The sequence below is a fragment of the Podarcis melisellensis genome (genome assembly GCF_964234715.1).
Source record: "Podarcis melisellensis genome assembly, chromosome: 6".
NCBI classification, from domain to species: domain Eukaryota; kingdom Metazoa; phylum Chordata; class Lepidosauria; order Squamata; family Lacertidae; genus Podarcis; species Podarcis melisellensis.
Window position 1 is genome coordinate 56,562,399 of NC_138538.1, and position 21,566 is coordinate 56,583,964.

The 21,566-nt window shown below is 42.2% G+C and overlaps 1 protein-coding gene across 5 annotated transcripts in view; it reads right to left on the reverse strand.

Annotated features, from left to right (window-relative positions):
• The window catches only part of SSBP3 (single stranded DNA binding protein 3), a 171,775-nt gene that overhangs the window by 40,584 nt on the left and 109,625 nt on the right, over positions 1-21,566 (reverse strand). For all 5 annotated transcript variants that reach the window (XM_081915863.1, XM_081915865.1, XM_081915862.1 and 2 more), the window contains exon 5: positions 7,983-8,072. In XM_081915863.1, the coding sequence (XP_081771989.1) occupies positions 7,983-8,072 (90 nt within the window). The remainder of the gene's footprint in view (positions 1-7,982; positions 8,073-21,566) is intronic.

Below are 21,566 nucleotides of genomic sequence, written 5' to 3' on the forward strand. Positions count from 1 at the left end.
CAACATTCTGCTTTAAAAGTTTGGGAAACCAATTGATGAGTTGCATCTAAATCTTCAACAGGCAAGCCAACAAATGACAGGACTGAATCATTACAAATACTTGTTGGGACCTCATGACTTTGTTCTCCTTCTCGGAGCAAAATTGTTTTTCCACCTCAGGCTGTCTAGTGAAGATTCCTAATTTTGGAGGAAAGAAGGTGATACAAAGTAATGGCGTCGGGAGTTATTTTGCCTCCATCTGCTCACTTTAAGAATCTAGGAGATAATGAGAAGCTTTGCAAGTCTCAGGCACCTTGTCACAAACATCTTTCAAGGTGGCAGACAAACTTTTATTTAATAAAGCTAACTTTCAAAATAACAGTCACATGACAGTATAGGAAATCAGGGGTCTTGCTACAGCACGCTGTCCTAGAAGACGAATGAACACAAAGCATAACCACCAACCTTTTCATTCATAGTATTTATTGCCCTTCCATACAGGCTGCTGAGGACGTGGGTGGCGCTGTGGTTTACACTGAGCCTCTTGGGCTTGCCAATCAGAAGGTCGGCGGTTCGAATCCTCACAATGGGGTGAGCTCCCGTTGTTTGGTCCCAGTTCCTGCCAACCTAGCAGTTCGAAAGCACGTCAAAGTGCAAGTAGATAAATAGGAACCACTCCAGCGGGAAGGTAAACAGCATTTCGGTGTGCTGCTTTGGTTTTGGTGTTCTGTTGCGCCAGAAGCAGCTTAGTCATGATAGTCACATGACCTGGAAAAACTGCGGACAAACGCCAGCTCCCTGGGCCTGTAAAGAGAGATGAGCACCGGAACCCCAGAGACATCTGTGACTGGACTTAACTGTTACGGGCCCTTTACCTTTACCTTTTTTTACAGGCTGCTTTAAAGATGATTAAGCTAAGGAAATGAAATGCGCAGTAATTTGAAATGCGCAGTATTCCTAAGTGTTATCATCATAGAAAAAGGGACAGAAAAACCCAAGAACAGATAGATTGAGAAGGGTACTTCAAAGGTAGCAAGAAGCTGGGCTAGAAAAGGTGCTTGTATGAAACTATTTTACTAGCAGATCACCTGCTGAAAGTGGTATGTGTGAGCCCCAAGCAGATCCATTCTGCTGAATTTCTTAAGCACAACTGGGACTTGACTTTAGAAGCTATTCAACTCACCCACAACAAACAGAAGCAAGTGAATTGTCAAGAGGACACCGGAAAGATTTATAATTTCACATTTCCCTATAAATAGGAATTAGGTTGAAGGGGGAAAATACTTCTGCAGCTGATTAAAGATGGGAAAACATTTTAATCTACGTAAATTGTTTATTTTTTTTAGAAGCCACTTGAAAGTCAATACACATGTTTAAAGGAGTCTTGCAATAATAAACATCTAAAGTTATGGAGTGTGAGTATGTGTATGTGTATGTATGAGTGTGTATATATCCATATCTATCTGTCTGTCTGTCTGTCTGTCTGTCTGTCTGTCTGTCTGTCTCAACTGTATTGATTTTACTTAAATAATACAAGTTTATACAATATCCTGATATGTTATTGTAAGGGCCCAGCATTCAAACAAAGAAAGCTGTTTTACACTGTCAGGCCACTGGTGCATTTGGTCACTACTGCCTACTACACTGAGTGGCAGCAGTGCGCCTGAATTTCAGGTGGTCAACATTCTCGGCCGTACCTGAAGATGCTGAGGTTTCAACTGGGACTTTCTGCATGTGAAGCACGTGCCATTGATGATAAGCATTATTTTTTTCTAAAATGTGGCAGATTGAGAAAAAACCTGGTAACTACTATTACTGATCCACTAATGTACTGCAGTAGCTTATGAGTAAACAATGTCACGATGTCTACTGATTCACGTTAGCTGACTGGTTTTATTCAGGTACTGCTAAACATACAGCTTATTTCGTTTAGAGACTAAGAAATGGTTTAATGACTCCAATGTAGTGTTGACATCCATAGCCTCCTCACAAAACACCCATTAGAAGTGTTCTGAAACCTCAGAAAGCAGTGCTTCCAAAGCCAATAATCAAAAAGGCTCATCTTTCAAGCCACACTGCCTTCACAGAGCAACCTGCTTTCAGGCCAGAAGGGTGGTTTTCTTAACTCCCAAAGCTGTGCAGATGTCTCCGATTGGGCTCTAATTCAACATTTGTTGTCGGCAGCAATCCAAGTAAACAAGGGCCAATTAAAAAACTGCATCTGTATGGTGACACTTCATGCAGGCAGCCACAACCTTATGAGGTTTGCCCCCAAGTGCATGGAGGATCTCCATAGTAGTAGCTCACGAAAACATGCAAGTAAAGGCAATGGCTATACCCCTCATAATAACAAAGGGCTGTCCCTGCTCCCCACCATTTTCAGTATTCTAAGCAACCATGCCTAAGTGAACCAAAGTGCTACAACAGTCCTGTCTGTCCGTCCCCCTTTTGTGACCTTGCTACATTCTGGGATACCACCTGGGAATTTATTTGCAAGGCTGCAGAACATCCTTTGTGGCAACTCCCAAGGAAAGATTTGAAAAACTGGTGCGAATGTGTGACATCTTGGTCAATAAAGAGGACTCCCCCCCCCACTGGGTCTGAAAGACCCCAAAGGCTAGAATGGAAGGCTTTTGTGCTCCATTGTAAGTTTGGGGAAACAGCCATCCCTCCTTCCAGTCAGAATTGTTAAGCAGGGAATTATCTACAGCCACTGTGGTAAGAAAGGAAATCCTGCCAAATGAAGATGGTGAAGATGTGTCTGTCAACAGCACTTCCAAGAGTGTTTACATAGGAGAGGCTGGAAGCGTATAGCCCAAAAATATTTTCAATTTCAGCTGTGTTTTCTTGTTTCTTCCCTGTTAAGATACTGCAACAAATTTTCAAGTGTTAAATAGCAAGGACTGGCATTTCATTCTATGGTGATGTGAGTCCATCAGACCCCAAAAGGCTAAAGTAGCAGAAACAAAATTGAAATAATCATACAGTGTTTACAGCCCCCAAATAAAATTATTCTCTGCACATCAGTTCCTTAAACCAGATCAAGCCAGTCACCATTATAAAACAACCTGTGTGAAACTTGATTTCTAAAGACGGGCCGCTTGAAAATTACAAACAAGAACACACACTTAGAATTAATGTCCAAGCTGAATATCATTTCCATAGAAGAAATCATGTGAATTTCATTCAGGTATGATACACACTTGTTCCATTTCAGTGTGTATACATGTGGCAGGAAGCACCAATTTCTGGCAGGTTCCCAGGGTGACTAACAACTGTGCACACATCATGTGTAACTGCATGTACTTCCCTGAATGTCATTTCTGGCAGGGGCGTGATCTGTATCCATGTAGGGGATCAGGCTTATGCAATTCAGCTCTTAATCTTACCTTTCCCCCCACATTAATTTGGTTTCTGCTTTACCAACAGGATTATAAACTAGTAAACAAATGTAGCTAGTTAGCATGGGAAAATGCAGGGAGTCAAAGCTCAGTAAAACGCAAAAGTGCTGATGAACACCATCATCGGCTGGCTCCCAAGGTCTCAATGCATTAGGGGGCAGTGTAGGAACACAAACTTGATAGTGCTTTGTTATGGTGCATCCCTCACTAACTGCTGATGCATAGCTAAAACAGCAACAGACATTGATTTATGTCCAACTTTCCATTTCATCAGAGAGATTTTTCAAAATGCTACACACAGAGTTCAAAAATCAGCAGGAAAATACACGGCCACCAAGTGTACAGCAATAACCGTACACAAAGAGCCTGAAAGAACACGTAAGGTAACTGAGCATTGCTAGAAAACTCAAAGCACATATAGAATCTCATTTTCCAATCCTCGCCACTCTCTCCATAGCAGGGTTAGGCAACTACATAAGAGTCTGGAACCCTTCAGTGCATCTTACACCATAATGTAAAGGACAACACATGCCCATCTTTAACTGCTGCAAAGCCTGCCTTATCTCTGGAGGAGGTATGGACTGGTTGCTAAGGAAGGCCCCGTATCAGCAGCTGGCACTGTGGGGCATTTGCTAGGGGGCCCATGGGCTGGCAAGCAGTCCACAGCTGATGGCTGACAAAACCCTGAAGTGACCACTATTGCAGGGAGGCAGCGGAGCAGTTGGCCATCTAGCAGCCCACCCTGTTCTTCTGGGGAAATGGGGAGGGGGGCAAGAAAGTGGCCTTGGTGGCTGTTACACTTCCCTCTCCTTCACTACCAGCCCGTTCACCTGGGGGGCAACGAGGAAGGAGAGCAGCAGCCTCCACTATCAACACTCAGGCTAACAGGGCTGGGGAGGCTCCGCCATATACTGAAACCCTCCGTTTGTGAATTTGGAAAACTAAACTAAAGGTGATAAAAAGTTGTTATATTTCTGTCTTTTGGGCATTTTGATTTGCAAATGTTTTGAAGCCAAAGGGTGCAGCTTCTGACTTCCTTTTATTTAAAAAGGGGGTTTTCTTTGTGACCCCCCCCCCGTAAAGAAACTGCAAAGGGAAACATAGATGGTTCTAGCTGTAATCTCCGTCACTGGTCTGCAGACTCGCTTGACCTCAGGCCAGACACAAGAGCAGGCATTGTCAGCTGAGCAGTTGCTCTTTTGTCCTGCCTTAGTTACAAATACAGAAGTTCAAGCAATATCCTTGTAACCTGGAAAGGACCACATTGGCTGGTGTACATGCCATGTTAAACCAAGGTTTGCTCTTGGCTTATCACTTCCTGTATGTTTGTTTGGAGAGAAACAATTCACAAGTCTGGGTTCACAATGAGTCACATTTTGGGTCAGCACAGCAGCAGCAGCAGAGGAGGAGAAGGAGGAATTACCGTATTTTTCGCACCATAGGACGCACCGGACAATAGGACGCACCTTGTTTTAGAGGGGGGAGAACAAGGGGGAAAAATTCTTCTGCTCTCTGCCCAGCGCCCCTTCAGCGAAGCGGCAGGAAGCGCTGCGCAGAGAGTGGGAGAATTTTCCCCCTTTTGTTTTCCCACTCTAAAACAAGGTGCCGTTTAAGGTGCATTCAGGCGGCTACCTTGGAAGCCTGGAGAGCGAGAGGGGTCGGTGCGCACCGACCCCTCTCGCTCTCCAGGCTTCAGGTTCCTTTCGACATGCTCTTTGGGGCTGGCGGGGGAAGCCCACCACCAGCCCCAAAGAGCAGGTCAGGGAGCAGCGGCCATAGGGGCGGGTCACCTCTCCAGCCGGGAGAGGGTTGCGGGGGGCTGCTTTAGCCCCGTGCGTGCTCTCCCGGCTGGAGAGGTGACGCGCGCCTATGGAGGCTCCTGCCATAGGCACGCGTCACTTCTCCAGCCGGGAGGGCGCGCGCATATGGCAGGAGCCTCCATAGGCGCTCGGCTATGGAGGCTACTGCCATATGCGCGCGTCACCTCTCCAGCCGGGAGAGCACGCACGGGGCTAAAGCAGCCCCCCGCGACCGTCTCCTGGCTGGAGACGCGGGGCTGGGGCGGGGGAAGCCTGAGCTTCCCCCTCCCCCAGAACGGGACCCAGAGCCATGCCGAAGCTGCGCGCAGCTTTGGCATCGCTCTGGGAGCTTGCGGGGCTGGGGGAGGAGGAAGCCCTCCGCCAGCCTCCAAACCATGTCGGGGGACAGCGGGAAGGGCGCGCTACGCCTCTCCCGCTGTCTCCCAAGTTTGCGCGGCTGGCGATGGGGAGGAGCAGGCTTCTCCCCCCCGCCAGCCTTCTAACCAAGTCGGGGGACAGCGGGATGGCGGCGTTCCGCCTCCCCGCTGTCCCCCGAGCTTGTGGGGCTGGCGGTGGGGCTCTCCTGAAGCCTGGAGAGCGAGAGGGGTCGGTGCGCACCGACCCCTCTCGCTCTCCAGCTTCAGCGAAAGCCTGCATTCGCACCATAGGACGCACACACATTTCCCCTTCATTTTTGGAGGGGAAAAAGTGTGTCCTATGGTGCGAAAAATACGGTAAGCACCTGTGATCTCAGCAGCATGTACCAGCACACTGCTCATTTACATTAAACTATAGTTCACTTGAACTATAGGTTAATACAGGGTCCCCAACGTGGTGCCCATGGGCCTCTGTGTGTCTGCAGAGGACTTCCACGGTGCTGAAATCATGTCTGCACAGATGGAAGCAGGCTCAAAAGTGTGTCTGGTTGAACTCTGAACTTAGTTTTATACTTTCTAAATCTTATTGCTGATTTTTTTTATTTGTACCATGTATCTCTGCCCCAGCACATTCAGACAGAGGGGCAGATTATAAATACTTTTAGTGAATTTATATATATCCCAAATCAAAATAGCCAATACTGTACCATCTAATTGATTTACTGCTTGAAGGTTCAGCACAGTGTCAGCTTGTTGAAGTTTGGAATACTTGCCCAAAAACAAACAAAAATCCTCTGAAAAACATTGACAAAAGAGGATTCTTTCTATCAAACAGACTGAAATAAAAATCTACGTATGTTGTACCCAAGGCATACGAAACTTGAATTGCTGGCAGATGTTCCCATCTCACATCTTTTTTCACTTATTTCCACCAGTATAAAAAACTCGCTTAAGCCTCTTTTAGTATCTCAGAACCAAGAGATTCTCTTTTTCCAAGTACGCACATGTCCTACAAATATATTATTCATTTTTAAAAAAAAATTAATACAGCAGGCTAACAAGCCCCATCCACAGAATTAGTAGTTTTAGCATCGTAATCCAGACCATATAACTTTGATAAAAGTATTCATCGCTCAATACTTTTTTTCTTGCACACAGTAAGTAACTCAAATAAGGTAAAACATACTTCCAGACTACAACCAATATTCATAACTTTTTAGAAAACATTCTTGCTGATATGTAGCTCTGAAATACTAAAATGAACATTTCTACCAATGACACTGGTAGTCAATTAAACCTATGGCTTAATATTCACGTGTCCCTTTTTAACTGACCATTGCCACTCATTAGGATGAGGTATCCCAGCGTTCATGAATTTAAGAAGGTGCTATCCTTCATGGTTACAGAGATTAAAATGAATACATACTAGTCACAATATGCCAGGTTACAAGAAATAAAACGGCAACAAACTAAATTTGCTACTTAATAGATCTTATGAATTCTATTGCTTTAAAAATATTTTTAATGAGTTGCCATAAGTTTACAAATATTGGGGATTAGCAGTTGCAAACTTAGATCATGTAAGTGCTGGAAATCCTGTGCCTATATGTAACAGCAAAACAACACAAAACCACCACCACCATCAATGTGTGGCTTATATTAACTGCAACCTGCAGCTCCCAATGTACCCAACATGGCCCTTGAAGGAAGCACAATTAGCCCGGCCATAACATAACACAGAGAGGAGGCATTTCGAAGAATTAAAAACCTGTTAAAAATCCTGATTGCTTGAAAACCACTGTTAAACCCCGTTCCCTTGTTTCAACCATAAATGTCCTTCACCATAGGTGTTGCTCACAAAACTATTACTTGGAAATCACATAAGGCTAAAGGTAAACTTTGCTAAAAGAAGGGACATTTCAAGGGGAAATGAACTCAACTCCAACAGGCAGATATTGAGATACTGGCTTTCTCTCTCATTGCTATGACAGGCTGGATGGGTTTCTGCCTGTGGCAAGAGCTTAAGCTGGTTTTGTTAAAAGATTTCAGTGATGGCAGTTGGAAAAAATCAAGTGGTTAACCAGAAGGAAAAGAAGAAGAATCCAAATCCTGAATGTTTTGAATTACACACAAGCTTGTCATGACCATGACCAATAAATAAAAAATTTTTTTAAAAGCAGATTTGGAAAATACTGAATTGTAAAACAAAACACAAAATGAATCTTGCTTTCCAGACCAGAGAAAGCTAACACATACAAACTGCAAAAACAAAGGTTAAGGGAAACCAAGCAGAATATTACAGCTAATTGGGTACTTCTGGCAGTTTTGTTTAAAAAGTGTCTCTGAGACTATGATGCATCTGTAAACTACTTAAGAATCCATTCATGCAGCAAACAGCAACAAAAGTCAGGAGAGCCAATTCTTACCTGAAAGAAACCTGGAGGAATGGGTCCCCCTGGCATTCCATCATTTGGAGGAATGTTTCCAAGTACTGGACTCGGTGCTGCAGCTGCACTCTGTACAAAACAAAACAAAACAAAATACGTATAGATAAACAGCCCTGATTTCAGGTCAGCTGAAAAGGAAGTCAACACACATCTCACGGCTCCATCAATTAGCACATAACCAATAACCAATACCATCATCATCAAGCCTACCCAAAGGAAATCAAACACTTCGCATTGTAAGAATGTGCCATTAAGACTAATAGAATGCCAATGGCTGCCATTCAGATTAATGTGCAATTGGGAGTCTGGTTCCGTCATCAAGCAAACTTGTGCAAAAAACACTTTTAAGGCACTGTTAATGGCAGTAACTGCAGCAGGTTTCAAAGCTAAGCCACCATACTGAAATTCCCAAGGCATACCCACAGTCAAAGGAGATGGCAAACTCCTATGTTTTGAGCGAAGGCCCAGCTATGGGTGTGCACAAGCCCAATCTGATGCCTCTGTTACAACATCTGGGGTCTTCTTCAGTGTAAGACATGGTTATTCATCCAATAAATAATGAGTTATCAGCCACCCCACTTGTTCTTGTTATAATTAAAAAACTTCATGAATATAAATGCCAGTTGCCAACATCATGAGAAGTGTCTAGACATCTGCTTGAACATGTGAATGTGTATCTGTGGACTGGGGCACATATGAAAGTCCCATCTGCACTGTCCCAGTGTGGGCTGTCCTGTCTACTCAGTTCCTAGCCTCTCCTGTGCTGATGTTCTCATGTGCTCATGTTCAAGCAAATGTGAGTAAAAGCCCCTGCAGACATTTCCTGCTCTGGAAAAATATACTAACCACCACAATTCGCAATCTCATCTAAATGTATCAGAAGCTGGAAATGTTCATTTCTGCTTCATAAAACATGAGATTTTGTAGTGAATATTTCAAGCAAAGCAAAAAAAAAGTGTTATGTGTTGGGTTTTTATTAATTATTTTTTATTGGAGATTTAAGATATGCTTTCATTGTACAGTATAACAATGCAAACAGCAAGTATTCCTATTCAGAAGCACAATTTTAAAAATAAAGAAACCAGATTTAGAATAAATACAAATCAAAATAACCTAAATTGTTTTCCAGATATGTATATTGGCAGGTGATCAATATATGAAATCAAACTGTTAATAAAACATTCACAATGATAAAAAATATGGGGGGGGGGGGAAAGAATAAATAAGGTTTAAATCAACCAGATCTATTTGTACACTGGCAATGGGCACTGCCCATGTTATTTAATATTTGTATAAACCACAAAATCATACCAAACAGAAATAAATTTATCTATCTTATTCTGGTCTTTCAAAACACTTAGTTTGCAAGTCCATCTTTCCAGTAAAACTATATCCCATATTATGTTGGCCCAGGACTTTATGGTGGTCTCTCCAGTGTCAAGTTATGGGTGCCATCTAATTGTTAACTTCATACCTCTTCCTGCCTCCCAAAGCAGCACAGAACAGGCTTTTTGCTTCAAAATCACCCTACAAGGTAGGTTCTGAGGTATGCCCAAGGCCACCCAGAAAGCTTCATAGCTGAGCAGGGAATATGAATCCGAGTTTCCCACATCCAAAGCCAACATTCTAGCCACTTCACCACACTCTGGCACTCAAGTTTCCTTCTCCTCCCACAAATTCTGACCTTTACTTTAATTCCCCAGATTGTCCTCATTTGATCTTTGGCACTATTTTATGAGGTTTATATGGGATTTAGGGCGAAAGGCTTGCCCATTAATAGACCCCAATATAATTTCTTAATCATATCTGGAATTATATTAACCGAACCAAGTAATTTTGTACAGAACAAACCTAGCAGCTTCCTAGTTAAAGCAAATGTAATGGCAAAAGTTTGGTTTTGCTTGTCCCCCCCCCCCCCACTTTTACTAAGCAAAGTGAAGTCTATACCAAAGATGAATCATCACCCATCACCCGTATTGTGTATATGGTCAGCATAACTGTTAGCATTGACTCTTTCACTTTCTATTTTTGAAAGCGAAAAGGATGCCAAGTAGCAAGACGATATTTGAGGCAGAAAGGAAAAGGCATGAAACGAAAGCTAGTGTAGTTGAAGGCACAGAATGTAGTTTTTACATAATCAACAGCAGCATAACTATGGAAATAAGAACCTATTTGCCATTTCTAAGCCACCAATCAGCTTCAGCTTTTCATCTATGGAGTTAAAAACACCACAGATTTGTGCAGCCTTAACTAGCTCACGACTCTTGTGCTTGCACAAAGCATTAAACAATGGTTTAGCATTATGAGGAAAAGCAACAGCGAGCCACAGGCTTGTGCACTCCCTGTCCTCCTCAGGCAGCTGCAGCTCAGCTTCATATGCTAAACCATGTTTGTGCAAACTTGGGTGTTTGCCAGTTTTTTGCTCTAAAAGAGGATAAAGAATCCTTCCCTCAAAATGTACCGTTACTGACTTTCAGACAGAAATTAATCGGTCATCACCTGTATTCTGTCTCTGTCTGTCTGTCCCTGTATTAGGGGTGGGGGGAGATTTTTACATACACACAAGAGGAAAAATAATTTAGCTCAGGAGGAGATCCAAAGCTCCAATACAGTGGTACCTCGGGTTAAGTACTTAATTCGTTCCGGAGGTCTGTACTTAACCGAAACTGTTCTTAACCTGAAGCACTACTTTAGCTAAAGGGGCCTCCTGCCGCCGGAGCACAATTTCTGTTCTCATCCTGAAGCAAAGTTCTTAACCTGAAGCACTATTTCTGGGTTAGCGGAGTCTGTAACCTGAAGCATATGTAACCCGAGGTACCACTGTATATCACATGGTTCAGACTTCCACTGGGTAGAAGAAATGGAAAGGCTGAATGCAAAAAGCATTAAAATGTATGGGATTCCATTTTTTACTATGGCCCTTACACATGTGTACCAGATCAGTAATTCTTACACACTGGTCACATTTGTCTGGAAGAAAGCCTCTCCTTACATCATTTGTTGACCACCCTAAGTAATTGACAGAAGGTCTTTATTCCTTAGAAAGAGACATATTCTGCTTTATAGACATAATTAAGCATAGCCATTTTCTTTCTCTTCAACAACTTATGTCCAAAATTCTGGGATTCAAGGTGTATTGGTATCAGTTATTCCAGGTCCAACAGGTGCAGTATTTTTGTCAATAAAAATAACATTTGACATTCATTAAAGTGCACACGTTTACCATTTATGTGCTTGTATACTGAAAGTCCTGTCCAGGTTGTGCAAACCTTTCAGTTTAATATCTAACTAATGCTGGCAGAGCTGTGACGAACCACAAATACATGGTGGTCATGTTTGGCTGTTTAGATTTCTGGATAAAACATGTTTGGTGTTGCAGACACCTTCGCCGGACAATCATAGGACCCTGGAGAAACATTATAGGATATCCTCCCAGGGACCCAAGCAGAAACAGTACGCAATCAACTACTCATCACCTTTCGACAGTTGCCAAAGTAGAAATAGCTATATACTGCAAAAGTCAAAAACTACTCAATGTTAAATTTTGGTACAGAAAGATATAGGAACATCTCATTTTGGGCAAACTGGCACACCAAGTAAGATTTTCTAAGAATGGTTTAAATAAGTAGTATTAACTCCTGGTATCAATGTATAACAAATGCATGGAGGTCACTCCTGAATTTAGCTTGACTAATATTTACCAAATAATTATGCACTATTTGAAATATTGAATCCTTGTTTTTGCTTGTCCAGGTTCATCTCTCCAATTGTGTAGTTATTAATTTTTTCTTGTGTTTTTTAATTTGTTTTTAAAAATCCATTATTTAAAATCTTAAAACAAAAAAACCCCTTTTAATAGGGTCATTTGTAGTTCCTTTGCCTCATCCTGCCAGGATGGAGTAGCAGCAAAGTGTCAGAAAAGTTTGTCCTTTCCATTTTCAGTTCCACACCAAAAGCTACTGGGAAAAGAAGGAATGCCTTTAGTGTGGCACAATGGGATCCGAATAGGTGCCCTTGTATTACAAATAGTAAAGTTCTAATCACCATACTAAGATAGGCGGAATCTACACACACATAAAAAATGTTGTGAAAATGCTTTTTTAAAAAAGTTTTGAAAAACACATTTAATTTGTCATAGCTCACTGTCGCCATCTAGTGCCACATTTGTATACTGCACTTTACAACACACTTAAAATGTTTTATTTGCAGCTGTGTAGCTGAGTCCATAGACACTTTCTATACTAATCCAATACAACCATCCCTGCTGTCCCCAAAAGTATTTTTCCTCCCAAAGGACTGCTCAAATCTGCGGACAAGTTGTACACAAGACACTTTTGAACCATTAACTGTAAACTTGATTTAAAGGAAATCTGCAAGACTTTCTATATATTTCCTGTACACCTTTTTCCTTCTTCCTTAACAGGTATAGAGGAGGTTCTTTCAGCTGGGGGTGGGAGATGGAGCAGGGGGAAAAAATATGTTTTTTAAAGCTTTATTATAAATTCAAGTATTCCTGGTTTTGGAATGCTAATGGATAGTGAATAATCTAGTGGAATATCAGAAGCACAAAGTACAGGAATACTGATCAAGAAGGGAAAGGGTTTTAAAAATCAATGGTGATTTCAGAAACACCTGGCAGAAGTGATCTTCTGGAGGGGTAGGGATGCATGCAAAAACTCCTAGACTAAATTAATGGCCAAGAAAAATTATCATCCCAAGTGTGTACATTTGTATGTGTTTTAAGAAAAGGGAAGGGTAGGGGGGAAAAGGTTGTAAACCAATAGGGGGACAGTAAAATAATATGGCAGGCACTCTTTTTACATCATAAAGTTGGAAAGACAGGAAAACAAGCATAATTTCTCATTCCTTTGTAGGCCATCTTAAAAGAGCAAGCAGAAATTTTATTCTAAGGCCACTAAACATAGTGTAACTTCTCTGTAAAGTGAATGAATGGTCTTAATGAAAGTATGTCCAGGATCCAGCTCCAAACTGCAGTATACTCAATTACATTTTTTTAATAAAAGCTCTCTATCACACAAAGTGCTGCTCTTCCAAAGACAGCAGGCATCGCAATAAAGCTGCCAGCCAATATTTTATTGTTTCAGGAGATTTCCAGCATACTATAATCCCTTGCTGGTGAGCCTCCCAGAGTTAAATAGATCCCCAAAACAGCTTAGAATAATGCAGTTCAGAGACTCTAGAGTTCTACAAACCATCTAAACATCGGGGGTGGGGGACAGAATCCTGCACACTGTATTTAGCAGTGCTATTTATAATGCAAAGTTTGCCAGTGTAAACTAGCAAAGAATATAGTATTCAACGGACTGCTGGGAAGAAGAAGAAGAAGAAGAAGAAGAAGAAGAAGAAGAAGAAGAAGAAGAAGAAGAAGTCGTCAAATGTATAGATCTACAGTTAATGTTCTTCATCTACAATGGCATGAAAAGCACCCCGGATATGCAGCCAAGCCACGGAAAACGAACCGCCAGGTATCCTGGTCCCTTTGTGTGGTGTGCACAACCTCTCGACTTGGACATATTGCAGACGCAGCAAGGCATCTGTTACATTTCCTGGCTGGCCTGGAATGCCCTGCACAGCTGCCAGTTGGAATGCAGGGTACAATGAAAACCTCTTCTGCTAGCACAGGCATACCTCCCATCAAATCGTGGGAGTTATTTTTCCAAGATACACACATGTCAATTCAATACGCATTGTGACACTTGGTTGGGACTTAATAATTAAAGGGCCCACCAGTGTCCTGAACAGAATGCAATAGCAAGAATCGCATCAACCTGATGCATTATTCAGAAGGCTGGAGTATGGCATTCTCTCTCCCTCCCTCTGCCCCCCCTGTACCCCCATCCTCCAAATGGCAGTTCATCTACAATAGCAAGAGCAAACCTCCAAATCTATGGGCTCTGGATGGAAAGTGTCAGGAAGGCCAAGGCAGCAAGTGAAGGAGAAACTCGTATCACTGGGTAGCAACCACATTAGCTGGTGTTACATCTAACATGGCAAGGATGGGTCTTCACAAGATCACTGAACTTTCCCGTTCCATGTTACTTGAAGGAATCATCCATTTACCCTGGATTAGGCTTCTCTCCTGCATAAAACTCACCAGCAACTGGGTGCACAGGACAGTGTTAATTGGCGGTGGTGGCTGCATCGAAGCAGGCAAACTGGATCCTACCCACCCTGAGAGTGCTTTTCTGGATCAGGAGAGAGAAGCCAGGCATGCTATGCTGCAGGCAACCAATGCCAGTGAGAGTCACTTTGAAGGGAAGACACCACAAGGGATTATCACTCCTGCATGTAGCCGAGGGCCAAGACTACACTCACTTGAAAGTGGCCAACAGAGGGCGCAAGTGAAGGATCTCCCACTGGGAGAGGCTGGGAGAGAAATTGAAAGTTCCCAGGTGAAAGCTGGAAGTGTCTGTCATTTTCTGTGGGGGAGGGGATTAAGAACTACTTTTTTACAGTGCTCTTGTGCACTGCTTTTGTACTTTAGCCACCTTGCTGCTTATTTTCTTCTCCCTTATTTTTAGGCTTTTGCTGCTAGGTATGTACACTGTTTCACAGTTGTACCTGAGATAAGTAGGTAGTAATTTATGTTATGAGAATATCTATCTCTCTCTCTCTCTCTCTCTCTCTCTCTCTCTCTCTCTCTCTCACACACACACACACACACACGTGTATTATAACCGCATTTATGTAACTGTGTTAATTTTTGTATTGGGTAGATAATATCCTCTGACATATACCGCCTGTTTTTTTTAATTTGTTTAATCATTTTTTTGATACAAACATCAACTGCAAAAGACATATACAACAAAAACCATAATAACAATAACACAATTTGACAATTCAGATTTGAATAAACTGACAGACCTACGACTACACCTTTTTAAACAATATTTTCCCACCTCTCTCTTTCCTCCCCCTACTTCCCACCACTATCTGCCTTATCGCTTAAATATTTCTTCCAGATTCCTTCCTATTTATCCATTCTTATTTGGCATCGACATGCAATTCGTTCATATATAGCTAATCTGTCCATATTATCAATCCATGTGCTCAATGGAATTTTTTTGCGGCTCTTCTAATTAATCAAAACAAGTTTTTTTTGCTTCTAATATAGCACGGTACATCCATTTTTTTGACCCCTTGAAATCTCCCATGTTGACATATATTGCCTGTTTATGTTTTATGGAACCTGATTAGGCAATTCTTGACTTGTCTGATACCCTTCATACTAGAGGCTGCAAAGGTGGAGAATGGGGATGAATGGCCAAGGCAGAGAAAATCCTAGAAAGAGGTAACAAAAAGTTAACTAGCTAAGTGATCTGAGGTCAGAAAAGTGAAAGAGCAATGTATTTTAATAAATAAATTATGCAGAATGTAGTGAACAAAGGTGGAGGGATGAGCGCAATGGGATGAATAAAAGCTCACGCCAGTAGAGAAGATTTGAGCTGGATCTAGACACATCAATGAAACATTTCAGTTAAATGCATTGCAAATTTAAGCAGGGAAAACAGGTAGAGAAAAACCGGACTCCACAGCAGCACCTGGTGGCACAATGTTATATCGCATGCACAACTCGTATAAATTGCTTTTTCTTTGCCAATCTAGCTGAGTCCTTGTTTAAAGCCTGGAAGGGAGGCAGTTGGGTCACATGTAAGAGAAGTGATGCCAAGAACAGAGTGTCACAATAATGGGTTGCAAGAGTTATACCGTATACATGTTATATTTTATAATGGTAGTAAAGTAGCAGCCAACTTGTATCCTTTCCACACATTTTTCTCTCCTTATATAAAATAATTTCTTAACTGGGAGTAGACATCAGGTCTGGCTATAGTATTATTGTATGCAAATCACAGGTTATGATGGAGACCAGCAGGTAAACAGTTGCAGTAAGCTTAGCAAGTCTTTTGAGCTGCTTCATCATTATGAGATTGCATGAGATGTTACTGAACTTGTTACTTTGAAAGTTGTTTGCCAATTCTCTAAATGAACTTGCACTACCAAGCCATCCTGCACTTCACAAGCTGGAGAGAATTTGTGTTGATGACTTCTCTCTTTGCACCTTGAATGCTCTTCAACATGCCTGTAGCAGAGATATCCAGGCATTATTCTAACAATTTGGCTCATAAGAAGACAGTGCAAGACCCTTGAGGATACTTCTTTGCTAAATCTCTAGAGTAAAGGCCTAAACAGGCTCAGTACTACCATGCCACTAGGTCTGCCAAATGTCAGGCCCCAAAATTCATTTTACTGTGATATAATATGAATATTTTTGTAACAGAATATGATTTTTAAAATGGAGGGGGGAGAGAGGCAAAGCTCATGTAAAGAGGGTTAACAGTGCCCAATAAATGATCTCATTATTAAAAACACTGTGCCCCGAAAAATGTTCAGCAGCGATTGCAACTGCTTGAGCCATTTGGTGCACCTGGTAGAGTTACAAGACTTCTGGGAAACATCATTACTTTGGGGCAGAACTTAACATCTGCATTTGTGGGAGGTCTGACAGATTTCTGCAGGATGGGAGACAAGGTTCAGAATTTCTACTTAGCTGTAAATGCAAAGTAAATTATGGGGCAGTTTCTGACATTCATTAATTATATTTTAAAAATGAACCAGCACAGAAAATGATGAAAATCTGGATGGATGAGTTCTGCTTCCAAACTTAGACATGCAGTCAACACACCGGCTCGGTACACTCCAGCAGATGCCGTCTAAGCCTTTAAATCGCACACTAATTGTGCTAATTGAGCTAACAGTCGCTGTTTCGTCTCCCAGCCCTGAGTCAACCAGCGTCTTCTGGTACTGCTACAGAGATCCAAGCTGTTGGCTTTAGTGTTATTTTGTCAGCCATTAAATGATTCATCAGAGTCATTAATTGATTTATTACTGCTGCCTGCAAGTATAGCTTTGCAAATAAAGAATGATGTAGGTCAGAATGCAAAAGAAATTGAACAAAACAACACAGCGAGGAACTGGATGCTTAAATAATCTGTAGGAATCCCACCAATAGATTTTTTAAAAAGTTATGGGGGCAAAGGGAGTTAAGTGGGGGAGAGGAAAGATGAGCCACTGTTTGACTCCAACATGATGGAATCTACTCAACTACCCAACTCTGACCTTCAGCTGCATGCAAAAGGCATCATGAGCTATCACGAGAGCCCATAGCCCTCCAAAGAAGTGATCATTTTCTTCTGTTAAACGATCCAAAGCTGGAAACAAAGTCAAAAGGATTCCACAACAGCTGAAGATGGTTTGATGTGAAAGGACCACAAAACCAGGTTTCAGACATGTATACTAAAAAATAAAAGAAAAAAAATGATTCCATTTCGGTGGTGCTTTCACAGCTGACTAATTCATCATGAAGACTGCAGACAGTGGTTACATGCAGCAGGCTAAAGAGCCTCATTTATTAAGAGCAGGGCTCCTCTTAATTCAAGACCCAGTCAGAGCAACCTGGGCATTCTCTGGCAGAGAAACACAAAACACAACTCCGTCTGCATTCTGACACTAGTAAATCTGAAGCCTTTGTAATTTGATGCAGAGTCCAGACTATGAACCCATTACACAGCTTTCTTTTTGTGTCCTCAGCCTATAAGATAGTTATAGTAGGAATCTTGTGCTGATTTTGATCTAATGTAAAGTGAAGGTGATTATAATCAACTTGGACAAAGAAGTGGAGAAGATGCTCATGAAGCTCTGCAGACAACACTCAATTTAGCAACTAATACTTTCAGAAACAGAATCTGGATCCAAGATGATCGCAGCAAAATGAAAAACTGGCCCCGAATTAACAAAATGATTCTTAAACAGGGATTAATATAAAGTTTTTCATCTGAGTAGAAAGAGTAGAATATAATTCTAGGTTGTGTCACCAGAAGTAGAATGTCCAGAGTAATGTCCAAAGTATTGGACTCTATTCTGCTTTGGTCATAATTCCAGTTCTGGGCTGCAAAGTTTAAGATGGGTATGGACAAAATGGACCGCAGACAGAAGACAGTGATAAAGATGGTGACAAGGAAGATCATGTCATTTGAGGAAAAGTGGATGGGTATGTTTAACTTGGAGAAGAGATGTAACAGTCATCGTCAGATATCTGAAGGGCTGTCAGATAGATGGACCAAATTAATTGTATGTTGCTCTGCAGGGTAGGACCAGAGCCAAAGGGTTCAAATTACAAGAAAAGGAATTTAGACTGAACATTAGGAAGAACTTTGTGGTGGAATGAGTTGTACAACAGTGGAAGTAACCGTCTTGGAAAGTTAAAGGTTTTCAAGCAGAGGTTGGGTGCTGCCACCAGCCAGGGATTTTGTAGTAGTAGGTTTCCTGCACTGGCAAGAGGTTGGACTAGATGAGAGATCCTTTAATTTAGGATATTCATATACAGCTTTACACAAATGGACAATTCATTCCACCCCAAGGGCTGCACTGCAGCCTCTTTTTATTTATTTTTGTTCATTAAAGACTAAAAGCAACAGAAATTTGCATAACATTTTAGAGCACTGGTCTTCAACTGGTGGGTCGGGACCCACAAGTGGGGTCATGGACTGATTTGAGGTGGGTCACAACAGGAGCGCTGCTGCCATGCAAATATCTGGTAAAAGATGAAGAAATGGGTCCCCAAATGCATGTTTGGGTTAAAGGTGGGTCCTGGGTATGAGAAGGTTGAAGATGACTGTTTTAAAGAGCATTGAAAGTGCTTTTCATTAATCTTTGTAACAAGCCTGTAAGGTTGGTCAGTATTATAATCCCCACATTGCAGATTCTGGAGGGGGGCAGGCATGGAGAAGGGGCTGAGAGGACGTCACTTGCCTAAAGGCCTTTAATGAAGCAAGATTTAAAATGGGGAATTCCCCAGTTCATAGTTCAGCCTCCTAAACTACTACACACCAGCTATAGACAGGTGGGGTTATGAGTAAGTTTCAAAACAACAGTAAAATCCATTTAAATAAAGTAAAATCATAGAGTCAAAGCACTAAACAGAGCACTTGCATGTCAGCACTGCAGGTCTATGACAGCAGTGGCTTAAGACACTGCATGTAATTAGAATGGAAGAAACACAGCAAGGTTTTCAACATTAAATTTATTGCACAGGGTGCTCCTGCAAGGGGGGGGGGGGCTTTTCAGAGGTTTCCATGTGAGGCTGCAACACTGGCGCTAGACTCCAGTTCAAACAACTCCTACTTGGACCACCACTGGATTTCTCAAACCGCATACTGCTTACACTCAGGCGTAGTTTACACACGTGGCAAAACAAGGTGTTACTTTGAGGCGGTGCTATGGACAGTACCACTTCAGGCTGCAGGTGGGGCAATACTACTTTTGAACACTCCACTGCATTAAAAACACGCTTTCCTACAAGCAAAAAGAAAAAAACCTAGCACATCATACAGAAGGGTTTTAGTCCAGCCCTGCCTTTGTCGACTTGCTGGGATTTGTCTGTTTGTTTGTTTTTCTAATATGCACTCAGAGCAGCTTTCGGCACCTGCAGTCTGAAGCGGTACAGTCCACTCGTACCAGCTTAGGACTCTACCACTTGATTCTTCCGCAGGCCTCAGAAATAATTAGTCAAGAGCCATACAAGTGAAACACAAATTATACTTCCCCCAGCCTGCCATTTGTAATAACCTCCACAAAATAGGAATTTCTATGGCTCTCTGGTTTGAATTAAAGGTTGGCTGCTTAAAAGGCCGGGGGTGTGTGTGTGCGGTGCAGAGACGGAGGTGCCCTCACTGCTAAACATTCTCTTAAAAACTTCCAGAGGTACAACACAACCATCCTCACCCAGTCCTGACAATGTTTTGGTAGAGTATCTGGAGTGTGTCATTCCACCAGAAGGCAGTGATGTAATCTCCACAGGAATGGTTATTCTGTTCTTTTATCTCGCACCTCACTCCTGGTGTGAGTTACACATAGGCAGACTGGGGCTTGCTCCGTGGAAGACAAACAGCAGTTCACTCTCCAACTCCAGATTAGCTATGAAAACAATTTGCCTGTGCTTACACAGAAGCCCTACTCTCTGGAAACCAGCCAGGCTTGGGGGAGGGCAGGGGAGGGAATTAAACAAGGCCCATCTAGCCTTTAAACTATTATGAAATGGGAGGATTTCGGTGCCCTGCATTTCAGCTGCAAGCTAATAGTTCTGTGATTTTAATCCAAGGAAGAAGAGGAGGAGCTCTGACATGCAGAACCACCGACTGAATATAAGCTCTGTCCCTGCCTCACTTGAATAGAAGGGAGGATTTGGGTGGCTCATATGAAAACTGAAAGCTCCGTTCTCTAGAAATTGTTCACCTGCAGCTTATCTATCATTTCTAGAGTTCGGGTTGCTTTACAATGGCACGTTTAATTTAATCCTTGTAACAACTTTGTAAGGTATGTTAGGAATAGTGACTCGTCAGAGGCCAGATAGCGAGCTGCCTCCCCCCACCTCACCCTGAAATTTTCATAATATAGTTCCCCCCCCCCCTCAATTAATAGTGTGTAGAAAAATCACACTAATATTAGCCTGCTGCACCGCTGGCTCATATTTCTCTAGCAATTCTACTATCAGAAGATCCCACTACTATCAAAAGGCACAACTAAACACCTTTGTGGAAGGAGAAAATGATACACCGAGTTTACAAGTCTCTGGCCCTTTCCTTCTGGCATTTTGTTGCTGTGGTCCACTTGCTCTCCTTTGCTTTATGCAGAGCTTGCTGGGACCCTACAATGACTGGACGCTCCAAGTCTTGGCAGAGACTTCCTATCCATGGTTGTTTATAGAGGCACCTTCTTTTAGAGATGTGATGGCCATACTCAGCCTCCAGCTGTTTTGGGACTACAACTCCCATCATCCCTAGCTAACAGGACCAGTGGTCAGGGACGATGGGAATTTTAGTCCCAAAACAGCTGGAGGGCCAAGTTTTGCCTTCACTGAGTTCCTGAGATACAGATTCTGGCAGCCATAATTAGTTTCAATTGCTTTCAGATGACTTGGTTTAACTCAATTTTTTCTTCAGGTAGGACCCCCAATCTCCACACACAACCACCCGAAATTTAGGTGCGTGGTTACTGAAGTGAGTGTGTCATCTTGGCCATGGCACCAGAAACGTTGCCTGGAGCAACGTTTATGTATTTTTGGTGCTAAAGACGTTTTATTTGGAGGGGACTTCAAGCATATTTTTTATAGCTTTCGTGGGTTTTGGTGAGGTTTCCATTGTTTAATTGCATTTGTTTTTAAATTGGAAAGCACCCTTTTTTAGTGAAGAGTGCTAATACATAGACCGAATAATTAAACTGCAATGTTGTGCTAGGTGTTATACAGACAAACAAAATGGGACTGCAAAGATCTTACAACCTAAGCACAATACAATATATTAAGCCAGCAGGCAAAAGAAAAAGAGCTTTTCTTCAAGCCTCTCAGCAGCGTAACAAGAAAGCAGTAAGATGGCCTTGTGGCTGTGTTAGCCCTGCAAAGAACAATACTGCTGCAGAAAGAATTGAAAATGTAACAAATAAGAGGTGGGTATCCACAGGATTACCACAAACTTGTATCCTTAATTA